The sequence below is a fragment of the Phasianus colchicus genome, chromosome 21, assembly GCF_987193195.1.
Source record: "Phasianus colchicus chromosome 21, bPhaCol1.hap1.1, whole genome shotgun sequence".
In the NCBI taxonomy this organism is placed as follows: Eukaryota; Metazoa; Chordata; class Aves; order Galliformes; family Phasianidae; genus Phasianus; species Phasianus colchicus.
This window is the reverse complement of record NC_143456.1, coordinates 4,158,836-4,180,845: the sequence shown is the minus strand read 5'-3', so window position 1 is coordinate 4,180,845 and position 22,010 is coordinate 4,158,836. Positions and strand designations below refer to the sequence as shown.

The 22,010-nt window shown below is 43.9% G+C and overlaps 1 protein-coding gene across 15 annotated transcripts in view; it reads right to left on the bottom strand.

Annotated features, from left to right (window-relative positions):
- CAMKK1 (calcium/calmodulin dependent protein kinase kinase 1) overlaps positions 1-22,010 on the bottom strand; it is an 87,102-nt gene that overhangs the window by 8,490 nt on the left and 56,602 nt on the right. For 14 of the 15 annotated variants that reach the window (XM_031591862.2, XM_031591861.2, XM_090122745.1 and 11 more), the window contains 10 exons: positions 21,924-21,960; positions 19,633-19,654; positions 18,438-18,526; positions 6,795-6,994; positions 5,998-6,051; positions 5,670-5,759; positions 5,354-5,427; positions 1,649-1,736; positions 849-977; positions 353-456 (listed from right to left, as the gene is read on the bottom strand). In XM_031591862.2, the coding sequence (XP_031447722.2) occupies positions 353-456; positions 849-977; positions 1,649-1,736; positions 5,354-5,427; positions 5,670-5,759; positions 5,998-6,051; positions 6,795-6,994; positions 18,438-18,526; positions 19,633-19,654; positions 21,924-21,960 (887 nt within the window). The remainder of the gene's footprint in view (positions 1-352; positions 457-848; positions 978-1,648; positions 1,737-5,353; positions 5,428-5,669; positions 5,760-5,997; positions 6,052-6,794; positions 6,995-18,437; positions 18,527-19,632; positions 19,655-21,923; positions 21,961-22,010) is intronic. The other variant, XM_090122753.1, reaches the window with a different exon arrangement.

The window sequence follows — 22,010 nt, the reverse complement described above, 5'->3', positions numbered from 1 at the left end:
AACCACCCAGTAGATACCCTTATTTTAGTCCACCTATCTCTAGTGGATCTTTGATCACAGCGTACTACAAACTAACAGGTTAAAAACCAGGCCAAGCTTAGTACCTTAAGTGTGTTTAGGCCAAAATCACCTTAGAGAAAGAACTCCATCTATAAAGAGTCTTCAGCTTGTTTTACTGCATTGTATTTTTAACCCTGGAGGACTTGAGGCAGAATTCAGCTCAATATTTGAGGCAAAAGTGAGTTTTGTCCTTAAGTGATAAGGAAAATATTTGTAAATGGCTTCCCTTATCTCTTCTGTGCACTTTTACACTGCACGCGTGGCAGAGCCAGGCCAGGCTGTATATACATACATCAGCAGGTTCCCTGGAGCAGACATGGACCTCTCCTCCCGTCTGGTCTGAACTTCAAATGGATTTCCAAAGGAGCGTTTTCTTAGCATGGCCTTCACTAGGATCTTTGAGGAAGAAAAACAGACCACTGAGAACATCCCCCTGAAGTTAGTTGAAAGGAGTCTAACAACAGCTTCTTTAATAATTCAGCAGACATTTAACAGCATTACACCTAGAGCATGTACCAGAAAAAACCACAAAACAGCCACTTCCAAGCAGTCTCAGCATCATTTGCTTAGGCAGTGAGCTCAGATTCCTGGACACAGACCATTGCTGGCAGGAGTCAAAGCACATATTGCTGACTGCTGCTTGTTGCTTGTAAGTTTGTAAGAAGGCAGCCTCAGAGCTTTCCTGGGCCAGGAGCACAAGTATACCTCCAAACCTCCTTTACCAGTTGAGAGCTTCAAAGTGTCATGCTCTTGGCTCATTCAAATAAACTGCTGTGGTTTATACTTACCACAGCAGGCAAACTTGGGATTGTCTTCACTGAGTTCTTCACTTCCTCCTCTGTAACCTCCACCACAGTACAGTGCTCTTCTTCCAGTGGCAGAGGCTCCTCACCACCCTTGGTTAGCCATGGATGTACCTACATGGGGAGGAACACAGACTGCTCAAAGTCTGCCATGCAAAATCAACAAATGCGATTCCAAAGCACTTCCCCACTATCACTGGCTGTGGCTTCCTGGGCATGGAGGGAAGGGATGTCACTTTTCTTCTCAAAGTTCAACCTTCCTATCATCAGCTTTAGCTGAAAATGTGCTGGTGTTGGCCTGAGACAAAGCAGAGAATAGTAGTGTGCCCTCTAAGGAATGCTAATGGGTACCTGAGAAATCTTGCTGATTCAAGGCTTCAGTGAGAGGTGAAAGGAGGACAGAAAGCACATGCTAAAACAGAATGAAAGCAAACTCTGCAAAGCACTGTGCTCCGTCAGGACTATTGGTTCTCTCTGTTAATAAGCATCGCCTCTGCAGCTCACAGTTCCCATGACAATGTTGATTCTACTGGGGATTCACTGAAAATCAGCCAGCTTTTGAGTAATTTTAATTTAAATAAGTAAACACGAGAGCTTTTGTCAATATTCCCCAAGCAAGCAGCAGCAATAGAACACTGCAAAATGAGCACTCTCCCTTTCTGTGTCAGTTTGCCAGAAGAAGCTCACAAAACAAATATTGGGAACAGCTCTGCCCCATTAGGAGGTATCAAAGGAACAAAAAAATCAGTTGAGACAAAAGACTGCAATATCAATGCTCAATTTACCTTAATTTCAGGGACTGTTATCCTTGTTTCTGGATTTTTATCAAGCATGCGTAAGATCAGCTCCTTAAGCTCATCACTTATCTGTAATCTGAGTGAAGAAAATAGCAGTATACAGTTAACAAGAGAACTGTCAGTGCTCAAGGCACACATAGTCCCTCCTGCAGTTACTTGTTAGAAAAACTGCTCTGCTTGAAAGGTATTTTCTCTGCAAACCAGCTAGAAAAAGGAAGATTTAGTTTTCTTGGTTCCTCCTCAGACATCATGGTCACTGCCAAGATATTTAGTAACACTCTTCTGCCAACTAACACAGCTATTCATTTCTTACCTGTACAGCTCAGTCCCAGGATACTGAAAGGAGGGAAGGAACAGATGTGACTAAGATAGAAATATATCTGACTTTTTAGCACTGTGTCTAAGACTAAATGATAAAGACAGCCTGAACCCAGAAACCACTCTATTCTCATTAAGCCCTTGGTCCTGCTGGCCCTCCCATCTCTAGTCTGAAGACTTCAATGACTTCTGTTGCTAATGATGTAAGCCATATCTTTAAATACACACTTGGTCTGTATGATCATAAAGTGCTACTGAAATAAAATGCTTCATATGACACGACTGCATTAGGTTCTTGAAAACCTGTATCACAAATGCCTTTCAATGAAGTGCATATCTGCATGGAGATGGATTTGGCAGCATAAAATGTCACTTGCCAGCAGGGCTGGATTTCAGTCCTAACGTCAGATTGAAAACACTGATGAGAACCAGGTACTGTGCCCACCTCCTCTGCACCCTCCCCAAGAAGAAGAAGAAATAAACTATCATAAAACTACACAAAGACCAAATCACAGTAAGGGATATTTTAGTCTGATGAAATCATAGCTGCTGTTCAATAACTTATGAGTACTTTATGTGCATTTGGATTATGGGATCTTTCACAAACAACCACAAGAAAACACAGTGGAAAGGGGCAGAAGGTGAGTGCAATTTAGAGGGAACATCAAGTATCTACAGTGAACAGGCAACATAGCCCAGACATGGGGAATGGCAGGAGGAGTTCCCAGAGACTTCCCATGTCCAAGGCTGCACTTCAGGTGATGTTTTAGGTGGGAATAGGAAGAAATGTGCTGTTCTTGAGATGAGATCCAGACACAGAGGAGCAGCTATGGAGAGTGAAAAAGAATTCAGCAGGTCAAAATAAACTGACTCCTAAAGGAGGACCACACTGAGACAGAAGTGCAGTAGTGTTTGTAAAACACTTAACATCAGATCTGTGCCAAACTAGCAACATATTAACTTAAAACACAAGATATAGATCAAATAAGCACCTAACATTTCTGGCACCACACTGATTTCTACACAGCAGGATGAATGCTGTAAGCAAAAGCCCTGTGAATAAGACTGCAAAGCTCCTAGTGGGTTATAACTAGCTAACTGACTGCCTAACCCTGCATCTGTTTTCCCTTCTCTCTATTCTGCCAAGGTTCATCTTGTACCCAATGTCATTTTTCATTTGAAAAGTCTGTGCTAATTTCTCACAGTCACAGTACTGTGACTGTGTATCACAATGTTCAGCACCCATTTGGTGCTGAGGGATTTTCAATCCCATACATCATTTTACAGGGTGCCCACAGGCAACAAGGTTGGGAGATACTGTCCTGAAATTCAGCTCTTTACCAGGAAGAGCCACGCAGAGCTTCTGGCTCTCTTAGCATGTGCCTGGCCAGAAACTCCTCCAGTGTGCTTTTTAGCCATGCCAGGATCACCAGGGTGCAAGCTGCAGCTCACCTCGTTGACCTCATGTCATGCCAAGGACTGAACGACATGAACAAGAACACTGAAGTGATAAATATTTACCCTAGCATCTCTAAGGGAAGGGAAGGCATGGGTACAGTCAGCTTCATCAAAGGTTGTCAGGAAACAGGCAATGAATTTCCACGGACTGTCTACACAAAGGAATGCATCTTTTGTAGCCATGGTGAAACACATTGAGACCAAAATATTCCTAACTGTAACGAGGTGCTAATTCCGTGGGAGGTCAGTGTGGACTCAACCCAGTGAATTTCAGCTTTATGTGCATCTTTGTTATTGATTTCCTCTAACAGGTAGATGCAGTTTAGACAGATGTGAACACCCAGCAGTTCTACTTATCCAACAGCCTACTGAGGGGTACAGCTTTTTGTTAGATCGAGAGACCAGGTGACTGAGAAGTCCAAATAAACTGCAGAGCTGCATTACTGCTGGAGGAAACGTCTGAATGAAGAAAATGTTCTTAGCACAACCCAGTTAGCCCGTTAAATGTTAATAACTTACTGCAGAGACAGATGGGAACAGTCACTTGTAAGCTGACTGCTAACCCAAATATATGATGGCTGAGAGGACAGGCATCCTGCCAGAACCTAAGCAAGCAGAGAGACTAGAGAGAAACAATTTATTTTTATTTTTTGCTGCAGTGCTGTTACAGACCAAGTCCTGCATCAACTACAGAACAATAGGTGGAAACACAGCAATGTAGCTGAATGGTCAGCCTTTGTGCTCTCAGTGCCTGAAGCCCTGTTATGTGTCAATCATCAGAACTATCCCATACCAGTGTCTGGGGCCACTGGGGCCTGTGTTCGACACCAAACAAGTGCTTAGGTCTTTAGGAGCAGAGGTGTGTCCCACGCAGTCCTCAGCGTGGCTCCATCAGCCCAAGTAGACATTGCTTCATCTGAGCTATCTGCAGAGGCTGTGCTTCACAGTCAGTGGAGAGGTAATTAATACAGCCAGCAGAGTCTGGGTTATGAGTCATCCTATCTAAAGCAGATGTCTAAAATAGGACATTCTAAGTACCCATTTCTCTTTGCAGACTCAAAAGAAAGCCTGGGATTGCTGAAGCAGAGGCCCAGCCCCTCACTGTGAATGCCTAAAAATTCAGTGAGTATATCACAAATAATGTAACAGTGGATATTTGTACATTATCTGGGGTTGTCTGGCAATATCTCTCCCTTCCTCTCTAAACAGATGTACTTTACATTATATTTTTAAGTTCCTCAACCTTGTTTTGAATCAAGTAATTTTATTTCTAAAAAACTCATGCTTTTTGTAACCAGGAACAAGAAGAGAGACCCCAAAAGAGTGGTATATAAGCCCAGGTTTGCCAGCACACAAGATAAACCCATATCTCCTTAGATTGCATTGGATAAGGCAGTTTGGGACTCTCAGGTTGTGGGGCAACTACCCTCCAGAAGACATTTCCCAGCTCCAAGGTAGGTCTGTGTAAGCTGTGGGTGTTTACTCAGACCAAGTCCAAGGTCTGATTATTATTATAATAAACAAATTACTATAGAAACCAGGATACTGAATCTTTCCAGTATTAGCCAGATGGCAGAAGTACAGAACTTCAATGAATCCCAGCTTCCAGCATCTTCACTCAAGTAAGCTGAGGCAGAACTCGTGGACCCACAATTAAATCCCCCTACTTCCACCAAAAGTCTCAAGAGCAATTGTCTTTAGTTCCCATCTGCACAATGTACAAACAGAAGCAGCAAAGGCAGCTGCAATGCTTTTACAGCAAAGCTGCCACAACACTCATATGAAGGACCCAGGAGAATGCAAAGAACCTCACCTTCTGTCCATCCCTCCATGGTGATCCACCAGCATTTATACTGCACAGTGAGCAATGCCAAAGACTGATCTTTACTTTACAGTAGCTGAGTAAAGTTTACTTACTCTTCTGGGAACTCCACAGGCTTGCTCTTGATCTTGTTATGAAGACCCAGAATATATTCATCTATAAAAGGACACTGTAAAACAAACAAAGATTTCCCAGTTGTCAAAGATCTTGGCACCACTTTGGTGTTTGCCATTCATTCAACAGAAGTGAACTTCCTGTGTGCATTGTCTGGATTTTATGTGAAGATGGGAGTAAAATCTCCTCCACAAAATAAATCCATTTCTTTAAAATAAGTAAATATATAAAGAAGAAAAGCAGAGGGACCAAACAAATACAGAACATGATTGGGACGCCCCTCTCTATCCAACATACCATGGGACCATTTTCCTTTTCTCTGCTACATTTTTCTATCTGTAGCACAGAAATACTGATACTGACTGGTCTGGTTCGCTTCTTGAAGACCTGTGTGGCAAGCATAATTTAGAGTTAGGTATTATTATTTAAACACCTGTTTTTCATTCTGAGTACAGGGGTCAGCTCTTGAAGTCCCTTTTCATCTGCAGGGTGATTTGAGAAAACAGAAGCATGTGGAAAGTAGACCTCTGCTTCTAACATTTGCCTTTATTTGGAAAGGAATGAGCAAAAAGACAGGCAGGCAGACACTCTCATACAGGGCTCCAGCATCTGAAAGCCAGCTTACCTTCCCATAAACAAAGCAGTACAGGGTAATTCCCATGGCCCATACATCAAGTGCCTGAAAGAAAGCAAGTGCAGGCAGTAAATTAGATGCAACACAGATGATAGAAATGAGCTGGATTTTCCCCCTGACTCACAGAACTACTTGAACACATTTAATATTTTATGTTTAATTTTATTGCACAGAGTGTCTCTGAAGTTGGGCTCCTAAAGGCATTTATGGCCTTCGTGGGGAATGAGAACTGTGCTGGCTCAGACACCACTACACTTATCTTTGTCGTGAAGGGCACTGACCAGTGAGCAGTCCTTTCTTCTTATAGAAGATGACAGTTCAAGGGTGAACATCAAGTCTTCTTCCAAATTTAAAGGAAAAAAAAAGGCAAAAAGCAAAAGCTAGACCCTATTCTAACACCTGCATTACAATATTCATCCACATTCCTCACTTTCAGGGTATCAAGATATGACTTTGGTGCCCAGCAACTCTCTATGAATCTTGATTACTTTGGAAGGAAATGGGGATTTTTGTCCTTCCTTGTTAAGTAGGAAAATGGTCCTGTTGGACTCTAACCTGCCTCCTTGTCTTGGCTTGGGCTTGACAAAAAGTCCATCTACCTGCTATACAGAACAATCAACACGAGTTTTGCCTGAATGCAAAGTTAGAGCTTTGATTTTACTTGAAAACAATACCAATCTACACCATAATGCCAGAGAGGGCAAAATGCAAAGGATGTAGGTGTGGTGCTACCCTTTACACAGTGCCTGTGAGAACCCTGGAGACACTGGCTGTGAGCCATGACCTACCTTTCCACTGAAACTTTTGCCCGTGTCTGAAATGGCCTCTGGTGCCATGAAGGCTGGTGTTCCTGCTGTGCTGGAAAGCTGGGCATCGTTCCCTTCAAACTGATTACTGACTCCAAAATCAGCAATTTTGACATGTCCATCATCTCCTAGCAGCAAATTGGAAGGCTTGATGTCCCGGTGAATGATCTTCTGGTAGTGCACTGAGGAAAAAAAGACAAGAATATGGTTTGCCATGGTAGTTGACCCACCCAAACAAAAATCTTTCTGCAAAGATGCAAATAAAGGAGCAGACTTGTACATCCTGCTCTGAAAGCAGGAATCTTTCATTACAAGCTATCTATGAAGTAATGTTGCAGCTGCAATAAAGCAATTTCTTGGATGCTCAGGAAAGAAGCAGCAGGGAACAGTAGAAAAATGACTCCTAGGAATGCAGAGAAAAAAATTAAATCAAGGAACAGCTTTCAGAACATGAAATGTCCCCAAAAGCAGAACTGTAGAAAATCCAACAGACTGTATTGAACAGAAGTGGAAATGCTCTAGTTCTTACTGCCTTTCCCAGGAGAACAGGACCCCTGCACCCCACTGCTCCCCCTCAGGGAGGAGCAGCCTCAATTATCATTTTCACATTTGCTTTTGGCATCTCATAGGAAATATGCAATTGGGAGGGGAAAATACCGATCTTATCCTTTCCTGGTTTACAAATCTGTTTAGCACATTGCCACAGAAGCAACCTGTCCTACAGAGCAAATCAGCTTGTGTTTTAGGAGCAAGAATGAACAACTTCCATGAAACCACTCTGCTCTTCCCAAGAAAGCTTTCCAGCAGGCCTTGTCTGAGGAAGGGAAATCACACTTGCAGATATTTTTTCTGCAAGGACCTCTCCTTAGTTTAAAGCAATGCTGATTGATGTTGTCCTTGGCACATGAAAAAGAGCCTCAAACACATGCAGAGATCTAGGATCACTTCCATATAACTCATCTGGGCAGCAAACTGAGGATGGGTGGGAGAGATTTCAAAGGCATTATGTTAAGCAGCATGCTGTGGGCAGCTGACTCATTAGCAGTACACACACCCACAGGTAAAGTGAGATGCTCCACTCTCCTAAGAGCTGATGTAGAGACACAGTAGACAAAAGCCTGATGGAGGGCATTAGTTAAAAGCACTGCTGGTTACATCCTCTTCCAGATGTGCAACAACTGTGTGGCCATGCTGTGATGTGAGCCAGTTCATGCTGTAACAGCCTGGCTAGACAGTCAGATTAACACTGAAAGCTCTGCGACAACAGTAATTATGAGGAGACATCTGCTATGCAGCAAAGCTGGTGGCAAGCTGACATTTCATTATGGTAATGGAGGTAGAGCAAAAAAAGAAAATGGGGAGAGGGGAAGTGATGTTTCCCTTCAGGAAATGATTAGATGCTCTTCATGCACATGATAGGGTGAAGGCTGCTGAACAATATGCCTGATCCTATAGAACTGAGATTCCCAAAACCTCTACAAAAACACAGGCTACAAAAATGTGTAGACCATCCCCAGAGCTAAGCCTGAAAACAGAGGGTTCTGCACTAGGGAAGCAGGTACTCTGGGCTCTTCATTATTTTTTCCCCATACTATTTATCTGATAAAACGCATTCCCTGCCTTTGAGCAATTGAATGAAAGAAGGAAAATATGGTCTGTTTGTCAGTTGCTCTGTTTGTTCAGTGCCCACATCAGCCTGGTGCTTAGTGTGTCTGAGCACTGCAGCAATATGACTGATGAACAAAGAAGTAAAAAACATCCTTTGCAAAAAGTAGTCCAACACTAGAGTCAATGCACATTTGTGCCTCACAGACCAGAACACTCACTCTTGACACGAGCATTAGGAACAGTGATAGTCCATGACCTAGACCGCTTAGAGGAAAAAATCAGCACAAGTGCCTCTGGGGCAGCAAAGCACAGGCTGTGCTTTCAAAAGTGAGACTGACATGTCCCAGGGCACTGCAATGTAACGTCAGCCAGGGGCAAACCTGGCACACAATTTAAATAGCAGTAAACTGAGATGTGAAGGAAATAAGCACAGAGGGGATATGGCTGGCCCGGGCAGGAAAGGTGATGCTGAGAGCAGCCAACCCACACGCCATGCTACTTTGCAATGCAGTCTGGGTGACAGCAATGAAAGTTCTGCACTAGCAGGCTTGAAAAACTTATCCTTAAAGCATGTCTTCTGTCTAGCTGCCTTGTGGAGAAGCAGTAGCCACAAGAGAGGAGGACATGGGACAGAAATCATGCACCAAGCACCAGCTGATGCAAACAACTGAAGCTCCATCACAGCTACAAACACAAAGAGCTTTAGTTCATGTCTGCCAAGAAATGATCTGGTGTAGAGCTACTAACCTGATGAAGGCGACCTGAAATCACTTTTTTGTTCTGAAGAAATGCAGTTCTTAAAGTCCCTGGTGCTTTACAGCAGGGCTGGCTGGAGGCTGGCCAGCTATGCAGTGGGGTGCTCCAGCAGTGACATAGACACCACTGCAGTGCAACACGAAAAGAGCCTGGGGACAGGGCTATCTTGTAGGACAAGTATGTATTAAACCAGGGTGATCTTCATTTCCAGTAGAACGTGCAGAGGAAAAGATGGTTTTATCCCTGTAGAACTCTAAAGGGAGTGCTAAGCATCTCAGAAATAAAAGCCAACCACTAGCAATACCCTCCAGATTGCTAATGACTGTACAGAAGGGACAACAGGACAAGGAACACCCAACTCACTGACACATCTCTAAGCAGGTGACAGCCAAAGTCAGTCAAAAAGGGAGTAAAAAGCAGCCATCAGCACAAATTAACTCTCACATTTCATCACCCTGAAGTGTATGAGAGCAAGAAACGCACAAAACACAGCAATTCCCATCTATATGGATTTGTCTGTATCCTTCCCAGGATTAAAACTGAAGCAGAGCTGGCCAAAGCAGATCGCTTTACTGAAGCTGCTTCAACAAACTGATGAAATGGTTTCCCTCGTTGCTGTTATCTGGAAATGATTTTTCTCTTAAGAGTGGAGGTCAGCACTGTAACAACTCCTCTGTGCTCCAAGACGCGCTGCACTTTCTGTGTTGACAGAACTAATTCAAAAAAATAAATCAATACCACTTCATAATGAAAATGAAACAATGTAAGATATCACAGAGCCCTTAGGAGAAAGTCTGATTCCGGAGAGCTCCATTAAATTTGGTTTTATTAGAGACATGCTTCACTTTCATGGAAAGGTAATGGTATTTCAGGCCAATTTGCATCTGAATAACAATCCCATGAATTTGTAGAACATTTGAGGCACAGTTCCCAAAATGAATTAGAAATAGCTGTTTGCTAAACCTCACAGCTGCCCCATGAATACAGCAGGCATGAAAAGTAAGGGTGCACGCACTGCATTTCCATCACAACCTGTGTTTGAAAGCCTGGCCAGGCACATCCAAAATTGGACTCCGTAAAATCCTGGTTGTCTTCTGCCATCCAGATCACTCCAAGCCTTCAAAACAGTCCGGGTGCTGACTCTCCAGGGAATGAATTTGTTCTTCCAGCTTACAAAACATGCCCAGTTAGGACAATGTTTTGGTACACACTGAACATCATCTCCATGAAAAGCCAGTGGTGTTGTGGGAAGGGCATTAAAGGAAAGCACAGAGCACAGGCTCAGAACATCAGAGCCAAATGACTAATAACAACAAAAAGAAAATCTTGCAGAAAGGCAATCCTGCAAGTGTCATCACTGCAATAATAAGCACGATGTCCCCAGGAAGCTCTCACCACTCAACTGTACCCTTGCCTCTCAGGAAAAGTGTGGATCTGGGAGCATTGCAATTGCAACCTGCACTGTGTGGGTTAGTACTGCACTGAAAAGCAGTGATCAGGCAGGGCACTGCAGTAGATGGGGCTGGAGAAAGGGGCAGATTTGGGTGAGGATCTCTGCTGCTAGGCCAGCTGGCTTCTCTCTGTGTGAGCAGCACATGGCCCTGCCTGGGCCCTCCACAGGTCTCCTGCAGCTCTGCCACCCTGCTCCATCACCACTTGTTAGCAACACCCTGCTGAGCAAATCACTTATTTCTGTTCAGACCCTTTGCTGTCTTCAGTGGGACTAACCAGCTTTTTTTCCCCTCACAGCATGCAACTACACTGCCATTTCAAAAATGCTCCTCAATTCAGATACCATGGGTTATTAAGGTTCTAAGTAGTCTTTCCTCTTCATTCAGAAGCAAATGCCTGGGAAATGTCTCCTATATTAACAGCCAGTGAAGACCAAGAAGGAACTGAGAGCAGTGCTAGGAAAAGAAAAATCAGAGACTGTTCCCTTACCCTTTTTAAAAAGGGTGCCTTTTACTGCATAGCCTTCTGGAAGCCTCAGAGCTCCAGCAGATTAATACCAACTTGCTAAAAGCCCATTTAAAAGCTACATATATAAAATTTTCACAATGCACTAACACATCCTGCTATTTACTGAGGCTGATGTTGAATTATACTTGATTAAAAACAGAGTCCCATTCCCATTCAAGGGCAAAAGCAATCCATATGGTGCTACTGCAGAGTCTGTTTAGTATTACTTTCACATTACCCCTGTAGCAAAGAAATGATTTAACACTCTCCCAAGGAAGCTGCTGCACCACCATCCAGAGCTTAAAAGAGAGGCTGCTCTTTGAAGCAAGCCTCCCCACTGATCTGCAGCTCACTTAGAATGAGCCAGAGGAAATGGATGCAGTGCACTGTACAAAGGAATCACCTCCCATCCCATGCTTAGCTCATTTCAGGGGGTACTGTTCAGTGGCTGGGGTAAGGATCCCAGGCTGATTTTCCCAGCTCTATTCACTACCTTGACACTGTTCTCCTACTGCATCCAACAAACCTCATCCACTGGAATATGCAGCTGGACAAGCCCTTTCAGAAGGGCCTGGTGAAGAGATGGGAGTCCAGCTTCCTTACTGGTTTGTGGTAGAAATGCTCAACCTTTTTAGCTAGGACAGCTATGTTACAGGGTAACTCAGGCCCAAGGCTGCCTTCTACACCTCTCATCCAAACCACATCAGCACAGCACAGTCACAGGCGACATACAGAATGGTTTCCTGCTGTGGCTACACATGTAGCAATGTTCAAGGGACCACTGGCAAAGTTGGGAATGGGATACATACAGCAAGTTCTGCTAAAATGACCTGCAGAGACTGTGCTGCTTATTGCCTCCAGAACAACTGCTTACATAACTCCTCAAATAAAACAAAAATCAAACTACTTGATCTTTCATAAAAGGTTCTTATGCATCTCTCTGATCTATTCCATTAGATAATTACTCTTACGTACAGCACTCTTTGTTCATTTATCAGCAACACACGCAACTACATTAAAGCCACAAGAGAGCACACAACAGTCTGGGAGTTCATTCAATCTCCACCACGGACTTCTGTTCAAGTCCTGCTGCATCATGTCAACGAGGCCTGAGGAAACTACATCTGCCATGAGCCAGAAGAGCCCAAAGCCATCTATGTCACTGACACTTGACAGACTCCACCCCTGGCTTACGTCGCAGTCAATATTCTTCAGAAGAGACAAGCCTGTGTTGACTTTGTTGATTTATTTGCTTATCTTTTAAGATAATGGAGACTATAATCTATTCAATCATCAATATGTAAGTCTTATCTCAGGAAAGCCAGCCTTTAATCAGGTATATCAGGTATTTATATCAGCATATCAGGTACTTTGTTACTGCTCCAGGCTTAGCACGCTGGGACTCCAAGCTCCACAGGCACTTGTACAGGCAGAGAACTGATTCTGTAAAGGTAACTTCCCAATGCCTTTAGCAGTGTATCACAACTTTCCTATGAGCACAACAGTTCATACAGATGAGATCAGCATTCCTCTGCACAGGGAACCAGAATTGCTATCCTTAGTCTCCCTAAAAAACTGCAATAGGGAAATCATGCGTTTTCTACGGAAAAATGCAGGAAAAAGAGTGTTTCTTTTTTCCTTTCAGTCACACTGACAACAATTCTTTCAGCTTCTCATGAGCCAGAAAGGATACCAAGTTTGCAGGTACATAGCAGAAGGGACGGCCTCTGTGTTTCATCTAGACTGTACATGTCAGCAGGGTTTTCTCTTGGGTCAAGCTCACATGCTTGCTCTGTGCTAAGTGTCTGCTCCTGGCTACTGTCAGAGCTAAGCTACCTGCTCAGACAGGCCTTTCACTTGCTTACTCTTACACCTTATTTAAGCTCTTACTAAGTAAAACCACTTAAGCTCTTACTAAACAAAGCCACTTGTGTTCCAAACCTAACTGGATACCTGCCTGGTGTATGCCTCCTGCTTTTTCATGTGTTAGACTTCCTCATACCTCTCCTGCAGCTTGTACCACTGGGGGAGAGTTTCAGGTATCTGTTCATTGTATTGAATCAATTGTCAGGTCACAAGAAAAACATTCCTTCCATTGTTGTTGGTAAGAAAACCCTCCCTTCACCTGATACTGATTTCCACTGTTTATCTGCCAAAGTGAAATAGCATCATGCCAAACACACCATCACTCAGCAAACCCATTTGCTGTGCAATTATAAACTATCAGTTACCTCTCAGTCAGAGCAGAAGGAAACTTAAATAATGTCATGAAACCAAACCTGTATTATTGCCACAACCAAGGTATCAGAACAAAACAGTAAGTAAGGCTCAGCAGAACACCTGTCTTTGTCCAGAAAACCTGTATGTTTTCCTGGGGGGAAGGAAGCATGGTAAGTATTTTCAGCCATATTTTTAACTCCAAAATACAGTTGTGCTGTCAGTAATTAAGCCTGGGGAACTCCACGATTCCTAGCTTTTTCTAACAGATGCTCAAAGGGATGGAAGGACACTTTGCAACAATGAGATAGATAAGGACTCTGTAGCCTCCAAAAGACAGCCCTAAAGTACAATGCAATAGATATTTTTAAAGCAGGGGCAGTACAGACAGAGCATGATTGTGTCTGGTCACCCCTTCTGTCAGCTGAAGCCTCCAGGAACAGATTCAAACCCAGATGGAAACTGCTTCCCACACCATGTAAACAGGTAGCAGATGCTGAAAATTGACAAAAGCTTAAAAAGGAACTGAATGTATTAATGGAAAAAAAAAATATCAGGGGCTATTAGATAAAAAAAGCCTCTGGCTAAGAAAATGCCTGAGTTACTGACCCTGGAAGCCACAACATCTGCTTGGCTGAGTATAGGTCCTGAGTGTTAGGCACCTCAGCTCACTCCGTGCAGCTACTTGGCCCCACAGAGGAGCACCCCATTCAGTCTCCAGTTTTTAGGGTTGATTCCTGGCTTGGTTGCTGATTCCTTTGATGACTTGCCTCCTAGTGTATCCATTTCTTCTGATTGTCATTGGGAAAGTAATGTTTGCCTTACCAGAAAGAAGACTGAAGTTTAAATAACCCCAGATAAACGCTACTAGAGGCAAATTACAAGTAGAAAGGAAGGTAATGCAAATATCCCCAATTTGGAGGCACTTAAGCACATGCTTCAGTTAATGACATGGATAATCCAGCAAAACTTTTCTACCCAAACCATTTAAGTACCTTCTTAAATCACCGTTCCAGTAGCACTCACACACACTGCCTCCCCACCTCATGAGAGGACGTTCAACACCAGTAGCACTGGAGAAGTCTTCAAAGCAGAAGGAAAAGCACTTTCCTTTGTAGAGCCCTTTTCACTACAGGATGTGAATTAAAGTGTGTGCTTGATTAAATGACTCCCAAAGCAGTTCACACCGAGTCCAAGCTTAAGACACACACAAAACCAAAACAGGTGAACTGGTAACATTACCACACTCTCCCTCCAAACGCTTCTCTCCAGATCAGTCTTCCTTGCAGGCAAGCATCGTGAATAACAAGTACAGCTCATCCCCCACTGATACACAGTGCCTGTGGACCCTCTGCCATCACCCATAATTTTAAAGGTCGCCCCACATTTCCCATCTGTTTGGCTACTGCAGCCACTTCACTGCGTACCTCTGTTTGCAGCATGCACACATGGACCTGGATTAACACCTTGCAGGCTCTGACAGGAATGCACTTCTAATTTAATAAAACTCAACCAGCAATGATGCATTTGCTGCTGTGATGACTGTGAGCTTCAAGCAGCTGCATGGTTATTGAGTCTCCCAAATTACATAACAATTATGTATGCTTCCATTAAAATCACCTTGCAATCTCTAGATTGCCTGGCAACACTTTTCCTTCAGTGTGCATAAACGGTGCACTTTCCCCCTGTAATTACATAATAATTGCCATGCATTTACCCAGCAGTTCTGAGAGAACACCATTTTTAACTTTCATTTGCTAATAAAATAAGTGCTTACTCAATAACCCAAAATAAAGCATCCTATTGTTCCCACTGTTGTGAGTGCTTGGACATCCTATAATTTATTGCCCCATTTCATTGTCCTTGCCAAGGACAACAAGAACTTTTTTTTTTTTTTAATCTTCTAAGCTAAACTTTCTTCTGAGCAAGAGCTGTTACCTACTGCAAGTGCCAGCATCATCCAGCACAGCAGAGCCCGCATTTCCCAGCTGAGGCATACAGGTTCTGCAATGGTTTGAATACTGATGAGAATATAAAAAGCTGCAGTCTTTGCCCTTCAGACTCTACTGAAAAGCAGTCTTAAACTTCCCATCCCCATTCATATATACCTTTCAGCTGACTGCTTTTTGGTAGCTTCTAGCACGGAATTCTCTGGACTGTCACAAAAGAGCAAACAGTGATTTCATTTCCCATCAGCTGCTACTTTTCCCATTGATGTTTGATAAACAAAATGAGGTGCCACTGTATTTCAGTGAAGATGGACCAGGACACTACAAACCACATTCCTCTGCCTTGGCAAGGGCCATCAACACTCATCAGAAACCAGTTCTCTGCAAGAAATGGTCTCCATTTGAAAGCTGGTGATACACCTTCAATGAAAGCTTTAGGAAAGCGAGGGGCTCACCCTGACCCTCAGAAGTGCTGAGCTTGCAGGGGCCACTTGAGATTGAGTGAAATGAAGGCAGATGTGGCTCAAGGCACTACAGCAGCATGAAATACTCCTTTAATGTTTGACACAGCTACATGTCGGATCTTTGAAAGTACATTTGAAACAATTCCTTCCTTCCTATTTTCTTCCTGATGTTGTAACAGCTGGGAAAATGACACCTCAAATGACACAGGGATGTGACACAGCTCTGTCTTGCAAATATCTGATGTTTCTTACTTTGCACAATGCTCACTGGCCATGGCTGATAAACACTTGATCAAATGTGTTTGCCCCTCCCTGCTGGCTGCTCTGCCTTCAGATTTGCCACTGAAACTACATACTGTCAAAATAAGCCAGGATTTTAAAAAGGTGCCACATCTGAGAGATCTCAAGCTAACTTAGATTGGTCTCACAGAGCTGTGCACAACAGTTACCTCTGTTGTCAGGTGAGCACAACAAAAAACAAGAACCACACAGGTAAGCTGCTGGAGGAGAACAAAGGATATACCAGAGGCCCATCCACCCCAGGAGCCCATCTCCTTTCAGGGTCAATAGCATGGAGAAAAGCATTAGGCAGACAGATGCAAAACATACAGTACACACATTCCTGAAGACAAACTGCCTGCATTCTCATATATAACAGCCTTCGATACTCCTTTCTTCTACAAATTTGTCTGGTCCTTTCTGAGTCCATTAACTTCAGGTACTTGCCATCTCTTTCAGCAATTAATGTCACAGTTAATTACCTTCCTTCTTTTTAAAACTTGCCACTTGATTATTTTGTTTGCTACTCCTCAGTTCTTTCTGTTGTTCACCTCTGCTCAGACACACAGGACAAGTCTCTGTCCATATCCCATGCTCATCTTCAAAACTGAAGTGCTTTAGTTTCACCTCTCTGTACAGGATCATTCTGATCACCTTCCTTAGGTTCTTCTCTAGAGAGTGGTTTCTGAGACAGGCAGTGCAGAACTGTATACAGCATTCAAGATATTCTTCCCTGCTTTCTAAGAGCTCTTACAGATCCAAACAATTGCATAATGATATTTTCTACTTTATTCCATTCCCAGTAATGCACTAAATCCTGGTAACTTTCTCGACTATCTCTAGGCAATGGCATTTACAAGAAAACTATCCAGAACGAGAACTGAGTGAGAACAGCTCATTTAGAGCCTGTCACGATGTACATATTTTTAGTGCTGTTTCTCCCCCTCATACAATATCTGTATTTGGCAACAAGGATTTTTATCTGCCCTTTTATCATACCATCACTCACTATCATGCCATCTCCCTTCCAGTCAGTTCTAATGATGACTACTCTTGAACAACTAGTTGTCATCACCAATCTCTCATGTTGCATTCTATTCTATTTCTAGGCATTTAGGGATATATAAAACAACCCAGGCCACATTATGGACTCCTGTTTAACTGCACAAGTGACTTTTCTCCACTGTAAAAGCTGTGTTCCTAATTTCCTGATCATTGTCTAGTTGTTAATATAAAGGAGGTCAGCCAACCAAAAATACCTTCTTTATGAGCTTCTGTTAACAAATCTAATCAACAGCAGTTTGACAATCCAAGCACGCTGTAGCAAAAGCATCACCTTTCCTACATTTTTGTTGACTCCTCTGGAACACTATCAGATCAGTGAGGCATGAATTCCCTCTGAAAAAGCTGTATTGACTCTTACTCCTCTTATTCAGTCATCCAATCATGGCCAATTCTTTAGCATACCAGCATTCAGATACACCAGTTAATAACAAGATCACTAACCACTGTGGAAGGCAACCTACAACAAGGACAGCAGAATCAAAACACCAAATGCATCTCACCAGCATCTGACAACCTGCTGGTACACAAGCAGTTACCAGATGACTTGTGGTTATATCTCTCAGATGATACTGTGCAACATGGGTCCCTGGCAGCACTAGGGGCATAAAGAGATCCAGTGCAAAGAGCAACTGTGAGAAGAAAGGCAGAGACCTTCTGTTAGAAAAGGGAGAGAAGGTCTTAGGCTAGCATGAGTGATCAACAGAGGATCCAAGTTGTGCCTTCTGATGTGGGGACAACGCTGGTACTGAGGCTCAAGAGGAGTGGGAATGTGCAGTGTAATATGTTCAGATACAGCATGGGAGTAAAGCCAGCAAGCAGTGCTACACCACATCAAAGCACCAGGGTCTCCGACCCATAACCTCCTGAGTAGTATAGATTTGTATCTGCACCCATAAGTGCCCAGCTTTACCAAACTAGCTATTTTCAGAGGCTGCTGTCTCCATGGCTAGAGCTTGCCTTGCTAAGATGGAGACAGCACTCTGTTCCAGCTGAAGCTACTGACTCAACCTACATCACTACAAAATGCTTCTTTGCTAGCTCTGCCATTGCTTTCAAAGACTCTCTCTGAAAAGATAAGAAGAGGACAAAATGCAAGCCACTGTTTTCCTAATGTCCCTTCCACAGAATGCCTGCTTCCAGCACCTGTTATGCAACCTGGGTAAACCTGAGTTGAGCAGGACCACCATCTGCAAACCCTGTCACATGCAATTAGAGAGGATCTCGCTGGCTAAGCTGATACAGCCCACTGATGTTGAGAGGCTTCTCTCCAGCCAAACAGGAGGCTGACATGCATTGCAAAAACAGCCATCACTTTTGGTGGTACTCACAGTACTCAATGCCCAAAACAATGTCTCTGAAGTAGAGCCGGGCCTGATCCTCGCTGAATGGCTCGTCACTTGGTACCTCCATGACAGCCCTGTAAGGAAGAAGGAGTAACTGAGTTCTTTGCAAAATGGCAGCAGCACTCATTACTGAGGTTTTATGTTTCTGAAATTATTCTGCATCATTGTGGTCCTATCACTGAGGGCCTGGATCTCAGAAGGTCCAGGACCAACCCTCTACCTGAGCAAAGGCTGCTCCTGGGGCATTCCTCTCTTCACCCCTTGCTGCAATTTGATAGATAACCTTCTCCAATTTGCATCTTTCTGCAACTGCCTTCTCTCCCTCTTTATAAATATTTTTCTGCTGCTGAAACCAGGCAGAAATAACGTGAGTGACAGGACTGGCAGAGCAACTAATGGAGTCTAATTGCCTTCTGCTAGAGGCAGGCAGGCTGTGCTTGGTCAAACAGCACATTCCCTGGCCCTGGCCTCAGCTGATTGCAGGAGCTTCCCCCTACTGCCTCCTACAACACAGTCATCAGCCTGGTCACCAGGGAGACTGGGAGCCTCTCACCAGCAGCCTGCTGGTGTGGCCATCTGCAAGAGGCTTGTTTGTGGGCTAAAGGGAAAAATAAGCTCTTTGGGAATCTCCCCCATCCTGGTTTCAGCTCTCTCAACCTTACTGCAACTCTGCAGGGCTGCAGATCCAGCCCAGGTGTAGCAAATAGTAGTGCAGGCACCTACCACCACATCACTGCACCTGCCATGGAAATGTGCCAACAAAATAGTCTCCCACAATATATTCATACTGAGGGCAATGTAAGGCCATGTATCACAAGTAAGCATTGATGTTATTTTATACTCTTGAGTCTTGAGAGAAAGCTATGATATGGCTGCTACCCCAGCACAATATTCCCTACAAAGAGCTTCTCTTCCAGGCATCTACTGGGGAAGTGGCACCAAATTTAGCATCAGGATCAAAACCTGACACCGGGACACATTTTCTCTGAGCCCCTTATAATCCACTGCAACATCCCAGGCTGTGACAGCATGAAGGTAACTACAGCTGGCTTGTCTCCTCTGTGCAGACAACTGTAGAGGGTGGTTTTCCCCACTGTGCACATCAAAACTTCAATTTCAGCTAGGAAGCCAACAATAAACACCAGACATTTCAGCAAGGGACCCCAGAAGGGCTACTTACCCTTTCCTCAAGAGGTCAAACACTGCAAGGAAGGAAATCAAGTCATGAATGAAACAGAAGAGAGAATCGGACTTACTCATTTTTTAGCACCTATAACAATACATTCATTCCTACACCTGCAAAATCTGCTGCAGTATTAGTCCTTGATGATTTGAGGCCTGCCTCATTCAGTACCTCCACCTCCAGGGAAGGTGTTCGGTGATATTTCTGCTAAATTGCTGATACTGAATGAGGTGCTTTAAGAACACACTGCTCCATTTCTGCTGTGAGCATCAGCAGCACAGCTATAATGCTATCAGAGAGGTAAACACTCCCTGGGGGGTGCAATTGTAGAGAATTTATTGGAATGAGTTGAGGTTTGCAGAGTATGAGAGTTTGTGTCTGATTAGGGGGTTAAAATGACAGCTTGTCCCAGCCATGGGTGTTTTTCTGGTCCTTTGAGGTTTCATGAAATACTGTTAGGTAGCAATGTCAGGATATGAAGCAACTTGCAGGAAAACAAGAGGACATTTGAGGTCTCCTAGCTCCAGCCTGGTGTTTGAGACCCTCTGACCTTTTGAAGGGGAATGCTCCTCTGCAGCCCAACATACACAGCTACCAAAAAGCCAGACTACAAAACAACAGGAAGCAAAGCAGCAGTGGTGATGGGAACAATGTTTTGAGCCAGCTGGAGGCCTGCCTCTGACCCCTTCTGCAAATTTAAGCAGACACTTAATGTCACTCAGTTTCTGCCCTGCAGAAGTCTAAAATGCCCAGCACCACTCTAGGGCCATGTCCATATCTCCAAGACTGCAGCACGCTCCCATTGGAGGTCCTGGTACCAGATGTGCAAGGCACAACCAGAACTGGTGTCAGAACAATCTGCCATTATCTGGTAGGAGAGCTCTTTCCTCAAGAGTTACTAAGGAATTTTTTGCACCTCTGAAGGAATCCCAGCAGACTGCCCCCTGCAAAGCACACAGAGACCTGCTTATAGCTGTGTCTTTGGTCAACTGAAGTTACAAATACAAGCCAGCCTGCATCAGCAAATCTTTCCCTCAAGAAAGATTTCCCTGAAGAAGCTGCAGCTTTTGGTAACATTTCATTACTCAACCATCTTGCATCATTTCAGGTTGCTCTGATTTCCACCACTACCCTCAATCCCTTGCTTTCTTCTCACTGAACATGCAGAAGAGGAAATCACTCACAGGTACTGTTAACAGTAATTACCAATGAGCAAACTCCACTTTCTCTAGTTGCGTTTTGCAGTGCCAATGAGATCAAGACATTCCCCACTTGTCCTACAGCTATTGCTGCCATTTCCAGGACTGATTATTCTTTTTATTTTCTGCAGCTTTTTTAACTGTCTCATGCATTTATTTTCATGCAGTGAGAAACCTTGCTCCCTCATCTTTTCCTTTCTCTCCATCCACAGGAGTTCAGGCCTTAAAACAATGCCCTTGGTTTTCTTAACTATGCATCTGCCTGGCCTGCCACCTTTGGGATGCTGTCAGAATGCCCACAGGGCTCCAGCAGACAGGGAAGAGCAGCCTTTCAAAGGCAGATAGCTTCATTTGCTAGGCACAGACTCCTTGCACAGGCAGCTTCAAAACATCCCATAATTATTTTTATGAGAAGCAGCCTTTAAGCCTGTCTCATCAGGAAACACTACAGAGTAGAGATGTAACTCTGTCAGATGTCCTCATCTCTGAGGATCTGGCACCCCGATACTTTCCCTGTCCCTCTGGATTCTGCTCAAAACAGAGCACTTCCAAGATGGAAGAAAAAAATGGATGTAAATCTCCCACCCTTTGCATAAATGCACTACTACCTCCCAGTCTGGATGCCCAAGGCATAGGCTGGGCTAAGCGGCCAGACAGCAGTGCTGCTACTTAGGAGGTCCCAACACTCATCAGGGAGGTGAATGCTGGGGTCGCAAGGAACACCTTGAGATGACTTCCTTGAATCACTACCACAGTCCAAAGCCTACAAGAGTATAGAGGTGAATCTAATACTGGGAGTACAAGAAACCCTCCTGCACCCTTCCCTTCTTTCCTGGCTCTGGAATTTTAACCTGCATAAATAAAGAAGAGGGCAGAGCAGCTGTCACATCTTTTCAGCATCCTTAGGTTTAAGGAGATGGGTGCAGCTCTGCTGGAACATATGGCTACCTTACCCTAAGGGAACTGCCATTTCAGGAAAACTAACTCTGCTAAGTTGGTACAAGTTCCCTCCCAGGTCCTGGTACAAGTTATTCATACCACTAAGGCTAAAGTTCAGAGAGTTCTCTTAGCATATAGTGATTCACATACCCATGTATAAGTTGTCTTCTGCAGGATCATCAAGGACCTGTAGTTGAAAACAGAAATGAGAGAAGAAAGAAAAACAGCAGGGAAAGT